We start from the raw sequence: 9,402 nt of genomic DNA, 5'->3' as shown, positions 1-9,402 counted from the left end.
AGTTCAGCTATACATGCTAAGGCATATAAACCTTGTTCTCTGTAGTTGCAATCTGGAATTCTAACATACCACCACCAGCAACACAACTGCATCCATTCTGTAACCACCAATGCGCATAGCACCGTTAGCAGCTTCATCTACTTGCAGCAATTCCATACACAACCAACTTCATAATAAACCCTGCAACACTCAGCACTGTCTCAGTCCATTGCAGTTCATATACTCCTGCCATTTCCTGTCTTCTAATTCAGCTCCAGTTCTTGAGATCCCTGTACTTCGACTTCAGATACATCCATGCAATGCATACTCCTTCCATACAACACCAGCTCATCAAACACCACCAGCGCATCATCACTGCGTCTTTCATTTGCTGCAACATAACATTCATGGCCACAACCAACAGCTAATTCAACCCAGACCCACTCTTTAATTCATAACCATCTTCTGAATCTTTCTAACATCAGCTCCATCTCAACTCCGGCTAGAGTTCAATACCACCACTGCTTTACCACCAACACCACTGCGGATCCAAATTCTTCTCAAAACGAAATCAAAAAAACACCCATTATATTCACCACTAAATCAAGACTATAACCAACACCAATTCCATCTCAATCGAACCCATACTTCATTTTCCACCAGCAAAACCTTTTCCCTTAAATTCGAGCAACATAACTCAAATCCAAACCAAATTAACACTGATTCAAGCTTGCTGTGTTCTTATCTGTGAATCTCAAACCCTAGTTTTCTTCTCTTCACCATCAGATTCAATAGAATCCCTAGAATTATTTTTGTTTCTTAAAAATCCCCAAACCCGAAACCCTAAAGTTATCTGTGCAATATGAGAATCTTCTTTAGTTGGTTTTTATTGATTTACCAACTCTTTCAACTGCAACTTCTTCTTTTGTTAGCGAACCCAAATCATGTTCTCCCGATATAATATTCCCAACATCATAAATTCTTTCTGCAAAAAATCAGATCCATCAAGCCCTAATTTTCCATTTTTTCTCAAACTAAACAAGCCTTAATAGAAGAAATTATAGGAGAAGATGAACTTGAAATTAATTGAATGATTTGAAGAAGTTAAAGGAAAAGATGAAACTTTATTCTCACTTTCTCATTACGCTTCCAAGGAAGAAGGAGAAGAAAACCAGAGGGGTTCGATGAAGATTTTGGGGAATGAAAGGATTTGGGACATTTATGTTTGGGTATGGGCTTTAGTGTAATTTCTGTATACAATTTTGACTGGGTGAACTGGTCTTCACCAATTAATGTGGGTACAAGATAGAAAACCAAACAGAAGGGCATTTTAGAAAGTTTGAAAAAAACGGGACATTAATTTTATGGATATAAAAAAACGGGAGTACTTTATCAAAATTCCCGATTTGTTTCTCTAAAAACAAAAAATATTATGAAAAACGATACACATTATCTGTGGGTCCTGTAAACACATGAGGGGTGGGGCCCAACAGGACCCACAAATTTGTGGAAAATGTGAGAGGCCGTTTATTTCTATTGTTAAGAATACCAGACAGATTGACATTAAAAATGATTTAGAAAAGAAAAGAAGAATTTCTTAGACATGTGCTAATTATTAAAAAAAGAAAAGAACTCAGACGTGGATAAATTTTGTTTACAAAAAAAAAAAAAAAAAGAGCAGACTCCTACTAAATCATAACTAGTCTGGATTTCTTCACAGCTATTTGTCATGCTTTTACCTTTAGCACGTCGCATAATGTTGATTATGTCTCCCCATGGTAGTTAAATTTCTCCAAGCTCTTTCAACGAAACAAGACTATTCATGTGAGGAATTACTTGAACGTACACATTGTCGCGTTTGTCTCCATCCCAATATTTTTCCAATCTTGACGTCCTAGGATCAAAACCACGAAGACTACTAGTCCCATCTTGCCACAATAGAACTGTATTCTGCTTTGTGATCACGAATGGTGTGTACATTACTTGGCCTTCCCATGCTATACTGTACTCTTTACTCCAACTCCATGTGTTGTCGTAGTAGTACTGTGATAGTTTTCTTTTCTCTTTTCCGCAACTAGTAACGATATTACTAATTGCTTTCTTCCTGAACACCCATATATCTAGCCGTTTATTTACAGATTGATGGTTGGAATGAACAACACACAAATTACCTCCCAATAGGATGAGTTTGGAATTGGAATACTGCCCATCACCATAAGTACAAGGAGGGGATGGGATAGGCCAGATTTCCTCATCCGCCAAACCGAAAGCTAAAATCTTACACTCTTGTCCAGGGTTATATGTTGCTTTTTCCAAGTTGATCCAATGAAGGGCTCCATTTGCAAAGACACCTGATTCGCCAAACGCCGACGGCCGGAAACCGGGGCCAGGGACAATTCCTTTGTCTCTCCATCGAAGATGACTCCAAAGAGTATATACCTCAGTATATGGGCATCCCGATGATTCCCAGTGACTATCTAGAGTATATACTGGAATATATGAATAATAGATCCGAACAACCTTTGTACTCTCAGTTTTGCATTTCCCCGTAGAGTTAATTTGATATGTGTGTAACCTGTGATATAGAAGAGTCTATAAGCTTATGCTTTGCGTAGATGACTAAAGTGTATAAACTGGTGCATATGTAAAACATTCACTCCATAAGTTTATGCTTGCATAAAACTAGGGTGTACAAACTGGTACACATGTGGAGAAAAATGACTATTAGCTTATCCTAGGGTAAATAAATTGGATGTACAAACTGCTACACATGTACGAGAATTGACTCCATAAGCTTATGCATGCATCAATAACTAGGGTGTATGTGTGAAAAAAATGACTCCATAAGCTAATGTTGCCTAAATAACTAGGGTGTACAAACGGGTACGCGTGGAAAACAATTCACTCCATAAGCTTATGCTTGCATAAAAATAGGGTGTACAAGCTACTCCTGCTGCATGGAAATCCAATGATGCTGAGAGTAGAGACAGTGATGTTGGTGCTCTTTCCATAACTAACAATTTTTTAACTTTGCAGGATACAATTCCATCCGGATCATCTATCCAACGTATTTTGAGTTTGTCATGTGATGAAAGTTTACTGAGTTTTTGTCAAGTGAGTTCAGTTTCCTACGAAATACATTCCTCAACTTTTAAAGTAGAATTTCTGATTTTGTATTTCTTGTCATGACCACATAAACCACTATTTAAAATTTGTTGCTCCTATGTAATAAATATATAGGAGATTTGAAATAACTTAGGTTTGCAACGAGCTTTTTTTCTAGATTCATACTGATTAGTAAAACTATGCATATAACATTTTTCGTTCGGCCTTATGGATTTTCCTTTGTTGGTTTACTTATTTTCTTTCCCATTTGTTCGGAACCCCTCATTTTTTTTCTCCATTTTTTCTTTTGTCAGATCGAGTCGTGCATAAGATGGATAACGTTAATGACGTTTTGGCACATTTATTTGGAACCCCTCATGGATATATTGCATGTTATATGGGTATGGATGTTCGATTTTCTTGATTTTTACAGCTGTGTACATAGTTGTACACAACAAGTGTAAATTAAAATTCTAAAAAAATGAAAATTATATAGTCCTATGGGTACTCTTTTTGTAGATATATGAAAAAGCTTTCCGAATATATAAATTTTGTGAATTTTGGACAAGGGTTTGAAAGATATATTGTTTTTTAATTATTTATATATTATTTAAAATTGTTGATATCATCATGAGTTACTGAAGACTAAACTGCAAATATTTGGACTAAATTATAAATAATAAGAGTTATTAATGTATTTTCTATATTTTAGACTAATTTGTACCAAGTTAACTCGAACGGGACTAAACTGTACTTTTGGATTGATTTTTGTACTAAACCGTATTTTTCCCTTACATTTTCTTCCACCACAATCACACATTGTTTGAGTTTTCTTCCGCTTCTTGTTCTATCTGATGTGACAACAAGCCATCCATTCATCCGTCCAAAAATCAATAAATCTAACTCCATGCACATTACGGAGTGATTAGCATAACCCTAATCTTTCTAACTTCACAAACCCAATTTCGATTGAAGAAACACCTGCTTTAAGAAAAAATGGAGAGACCGAAAATTTACATGACAGAATCATGTGCAATACCAGGAATGATAGAAAGCGTATATAACAGCAACACGCCTTTATCTATATTTAAGAATGCTTCATCTATTGCAGAAGCAAGCGGCGTAAATCTCAGCTTTAAAATCATAAAGAGTAAAAGGGGGAAATAATCTAAGCGTAGTAAATAACCAAACAATACAAGAGGGCACTTCGAACACTTTTGAACAAAAAGCAAAAGGAAAATTACATATGCTCTCTCAATGAAAGGCTATAGTAAAGGAACTTACAGTTCAACAAGTGGTTCTCTTTTTTTTTTCTTTTTCTTTTTTGGGTTTTGCTTTCGATGTAATCAGTTCAACAGGTAGGTTCAATCACTTCTTCAAATATTTTCCAATAACATCTAAAATAGGCGAAGCCAATTGCAAATTTTTGAGGTATTTCTGAACTCTACCTGAGCAAGTAAGAACCACGACCACAGTGAGCAACAGTAGAATTACAATGGTGGGATACTGGAAGTCAACCATAGCATAGCTTTACTGCTCCTGCTCATTGCTTGTGAAGCTTGAAGCCAAATACTCTTGGAACATAGCTTTGAGATGCCTTTTGCGGCTTCAGGTGTCCGTACGTCATCAAGAATAAATGAGGAAATGTGGTCCCAAAATAAGCTCCGTCGATGTCTATGTCACGTTAAAGAAAAGTTCTGCATAATGCAGTAATCAAGGTGTAATGTACAAACAAGGACGAGCATGTGACATATACATCAAAGCAAGAACAATTGCACAAGTATCACCTGAAATGCTGGGGCCAGTGGAGGACACTGCGCCCCCATCATACAGTCATGTGAGACCCTACCCAAGACACGGGGAGGGAAAACTACAACCCAAACATTCCCCAGCATATATGAAAATAAATCTAACAACTTAACTCAAGTAAAATCATGCAGAACTAACACAGTTGATATACTAATGCGAAGCATTTGATGGATGTAGCCAGAAAACTAATTAACCAAATAAAATGTTAGGATACTGCCTTGATATTTGGATCTGGGATAGTATATATCTTCGCACTTGGGACAGTAGATTTTCACTGTACTTGACCGAGGAATGTCTGACTGTCCAACTGGAAGGCAGGGTTGTCCACAGCAATAAACTCTAGGGCATCTCCCAAAGTCATAGTTCTTATACTTGTCCATCTGAATAAGACGGTAGGGGGCGTCACTTTAAATAATCATCATAGTTCTAACTATAAACTAAAAATAATTACAAAAGAAAGGGTTTGAGGGCAAAGAAAAGAAAACCGAGCAAGTTCTCACCATAGCAGTCATCCCTTTAGTGGTTAATATGTATCTGACATGGATGAGACCATACAGCATCTCTGCTGCAGATTCAACCAACTCATTTTGTTCTTCAGTGAACATATCACCTGGGTATGTCAGAAGGAAAGAAATCTTCTGGTTACCAATTGAAACGAATAGTTGGCCAACTCTTAATTAGACAGAGATAAACACGCATATAGACTACTGTCCCCCGCGACATGTATAACCACTTTGCTGTCCTCACTAAGACATTGCATAGCTAACAATATGACTTCTCACAACCAAAAGTGTAACTCTACAGGAAGTATAGGCAGCACATATATAAAGTTCCACATAAATTGGCTATAAGTGTTGATATCTCAGGATATTTTGCAATTCATGCAGCTACAGGAAAAACACATAAAACACGAAATTTCAAAGGAGCAGTTCTTACCATGAGAGGATTCAACATCCAGTATCAAGTCAAGTGCATATTCGTAATAAGGAACTTGGCTGCTCAATCCGCAAAGATTAAAATCATCTTGAATATACTCATCATCCACTTCGCAGAAAAATTCATTCCCCCTCAAATTACAAAACCATGATATCCAAGATGTGTCATCCCCTTCAGAACCACTAACATCTGACTCTTCACTGTCTGATTCCGATTCCTCTGCAAATTACAAACACCATCAATAAACAAATTACCAACTCCCAACATCAATCTCTCCAACACAACCATTAAACAAATTACCAACTCCCCAACACCAACAGTAAATTCAGAACTACAATCTACTGATAATAAACACAGAACCAAACTACCAATAAATTCGCCTTGGGGAGCCCCAAAACACCAAAACAATCAGATCTTGATAAAAATTAAACTAATAATAACAAAATCAAAAACCCAGATACAATAACATCAAAAGGAGTAAAGGGAGTTAGTTACCAGCATCAGAACACTTGTTGTTGTTGGTGTTGTTGTTGTTGCTGCTGTTATTCTTCTTAAGGAAAGAAGCTGCTGCTGTTCTATCATCAATTTGTTGTTGTTGTTTACCAGAAGAAGAAGAAGGAATTGTTGTTCTGTTGTTTTTGGAAGTTGATGCAGGAGATGATTTCTCAAGATGTTTATCTAAAGCATCATTAATTTTCTTTCTATCAATACCTATTTCTGATCTTGAGGATCCACCACCACCTCTACTGTCTTTATACATTGATTGGATCTTCTTCTTCTCTAGAAATCTCTCATATGAAAAGAGATTGAATCTTTTTTAATAACTGTTTTTTTTTTTTTTTTTGAAAAAAAATCAAAAAGGGTTAGAAAATTTATTGATGGTGTGAGAAATTCAATCAGATTTACAGGAAACCCTAGATTTGATTTTGAAAATTGATCATTTTGGGGGATGGAAAGAGTAGAGAGAGATGCAGAAACTCAAACAAGAGAAGAAGAAGAGAATATGGAGATTTTTTTAGTATAGGGCGTGAATATTAGAGAAAGCGGCCCTTAATAAGGGCCTATGTGCCTAACTGGCCCTTACTGTGTCATAGTTTCTTTCTTTGACAGTTGACATGGGGCTGGGTAGGGCAAGCAGGCCATCCCGGCTACGATGTGGTCGGGCCATATCAATTTTATATGTAGCCCCTCTTCATTTTCTGACACCTATTTAACAAAAAATCTGCACCTCCAAATTTCTTAATTGTTTCACTTTTTGAGAGAAAATAAGAAGTTATAGAAAGAAAAAAGAAAAACAGTTAGGTAATAAAACTGTTTTTCCAAATTTTTTTCTTACTTTATGCGACGTGTCATGATTTAAAGAGGGACCACATACTTCAAGTATGTGGCCTGACCACATCGTAGCTGCACCGCAAACAGGCTTTTCCTTGCAGTGGGTTTGCTCGATTTCAATGACTTGTAAAATTTTAAATTATGGACTTATGTAAAATTTTATGTGTTCGGTAACAACTTATTAAAAAAAAAATAGAATTCATAGAACTTTCCTGTTTTTAATAGTACATATGATATTTGGTAATATCCTCACAATCTTAAAATTGTATATATGAGACTTAAAGTCAAAATAAAATGAGACCATAATTCCCTTGGTAAGTTTATCAGGAAATCTTATGGGGAAAGGTCAAACCCCATAAGAGGAATTTGCTGGAATACTGATTCACGTGGGAAATTGTGATTCCAGAAATCTGGGCAACCAGACATACAGAAGAAAGCGTGATTCCACCAAATCTCATGAACCGATAAATCTCACCTTTAAGATTCTACATCCGCAAATTAGCGTAATTCGTCACAATCTAGCAAATGGCAACTATTATGGTAAGTAAACTCGCTACATTATGGTAGTCAGTTAATCTATGATTGAAAATAATTACACATCTAACAATGGGATACAAATGGTAGAAGCATTCTCTACATTGTGGTAGTTAGTTAAGCCATTACCGACCAAAACTGCACATTTATACGCTGGAAAGTTATTGCTCATTTAATGGAAATTTTGTATTTCCCTTCCCGCTAACAGATGACCTAGTTCAAGTTTACATAATTTTTAAAGTAAGGAGAAGATAAAAATAATTTTAAGTATCTTTTACAATCATATTCAACAAATTTCGATAATTCTCATTTCATGAAATTCCAATTCAAGAATAAAAAAATTGAAAATTGAGAATATAACAACAAGGAAATTTGTTGGATACGTTACCAACAATTACTTCTCATGAACTTCATGTCATTCCACCTCTGTTTTGTCTATTCTATCGTTATCGAAACTCCACTCTTCGCATTGGTATTTTCCATCACTTCATTGTTGGGAGCTCGAGATCTTTTTTCATAACTCGCTTTATCCCTTTTGGATGTAAATCTTCCTCCGGGTTGAGTATCAACATCTTTCTGGCTTTTCTTGCAGTCTCCAAGACCATGTCCAATGACCAAGCAGAAAGAGCAGCATGTTAGAACATGTTCATGGTAGAAGTAAACCGTAAAAGAAAATCCATATCTTTTCGTCATTCGGCTTTGGTGAAGAAAGATCTACCCGAGACAAAAATATATTGCATGGTAATTGCATTTACCCTTGCAAGTAGCATCATCAATTCGAACAAGCATGCTTATAGCTCGATGTATTTCTCCAGTATTCTAGGCTTAATCCTGCAATGCAGACCCACACACTTGAGCGTGAGTTTGTTTTTTTGTTGTTGAAGGAATGAAGTATTTCTCCCATTGAAACAGACGGAGAACTCCATATTGAAGAACCCATGACCCTGTTGCCCAAACCTTCTATAAATCTTAATTAGATGTGAATTCAAAAGAAAATATATTCGCTTCTGATTGGTGAGTTTGACTGTAAGTCCTCAGTTTTAATGCGGGCAACACCTTTGGAGAGGACAAGCCTTCCTAAAAGATAAGTTGTGTACATCCTATAATACTTTTATTGTTAGATAATTTTCATAAAAGTTTGGTAATGCCATTACGAAACATCAAAGTTTATGATTTGATGATCACAACTACCTTTGACGAATATGATGTAGAAACCTTATTGTCAATTGTTATGGCAGAGGCCATGTTGATTATTGTTACAGTAAGATTAACTCTCTCACTTTTATGCACTTACTAGGAATCTATTACCCACTATTACTAGTTCAAAGATGTATGCACTTATTTTTAACCCTTAGGAACAAAGCATGCCTAGATTGGGGTAAACGATTCAATATTATTAGAGGGATTGCTCATGACCTTCTTTTTCTTCGTAGAGATTCTCGATTAAAACATATCGAAAAAGATATCAAAGTCAATAATATTATATCGGATGAAGACGTGACCGAAGAATCTCAGAATTTGGAATGGCAAGGATGTTTAGAGGGAAACAAGCTAGCGAAAATACAAGCCGAGTGGTTGCTACACTGCGAGTCATATTGTATAGTGCATCTTTGTAAAAAAGAAATAAAAAATACAGGGGTTATATATCTCCGACATATATGATCGGAAGTAGGGTTGATAATGGTTTCGGTTTTCCGCTGGAACCGG

At 36.1% G+C, this 9,402-nt stretch overlaps 1 protein-coding gene across 1 annotated transcript; it reads right to left on the bottom strand.

The window, feature by feature from the left end:
* Nucleotides 1-4,166: 4,166 nt before the first annotated feature.
* LOC113321833 (putative casein kinase II subunit beta-4) lies at nucleotides 4,167-6,832 on the bottom strand. The gene is made up of 5 exons (XM_026569762.1): nucleotides 6,325-6,832; nucleotides 5,830-6,048; nucleotides 5,394-5,503; nucleotides 5,108-5,273; nucleotides 4,167-4,758 (listed from the first exon to the last, which is right to left on the bottom strand). The coding sequence occupies exons 1-5, from the start codon at nucleotides 6,587-6,589 to the stop codon at nucleotides 4,628-4,630; spliced, it is 891 nt and encodes a 296-aa protein (XP_026425547.1). The 5' UTR covers nucleotides 6,590-6,832; the 3' UTR covers nucleotides 4,167-4,627.
* Nucleotides 6,833-9,402: the final 2,570 nt, after the last annotated feature.

Source organism: Papaver somniferum, chromosome 1 (genome assembly GCF_003573695.1).
Source record: "Papaver somniferum cultivar HN1 chromosome 1, ASM357369v1, whole genome shotgun sequence".
Taxonomy (NCBI): Eukaryota; Viridiplantae; Streptophyta; class Magnoliopsida; order Ranunculales; family Papaveraceae; genus Papaver; species Papaver somniferum.
Note: the sequence above shows the minus strand (reverse complement) of the source record. Positions and strands in the feature narration are given on the sequence as shown.

Coding starts and splice junctions, on each gene's coding strand:
- LOC113321833 (XM_026569762.1), bottom strand. CDS start 6,589: ATGTATAAAGACAGTAGAGGTGGTGGTGGATCCTCAAGATCAGAAATA. Junction 6,049..6,324: donor CAACAAGTGTTCTGATGCTG/GTAACTAACTCC, acceptor TGTAATTTGCAG/AGGAATCGGAATCAGACAGT. Junction 5,504..5,829: donor GGATGTTGAATCCTCTCATG/GTAAGAACTGCT, acceptor TGACATACCCAG/GTGATATGTTCACTGAAGAA.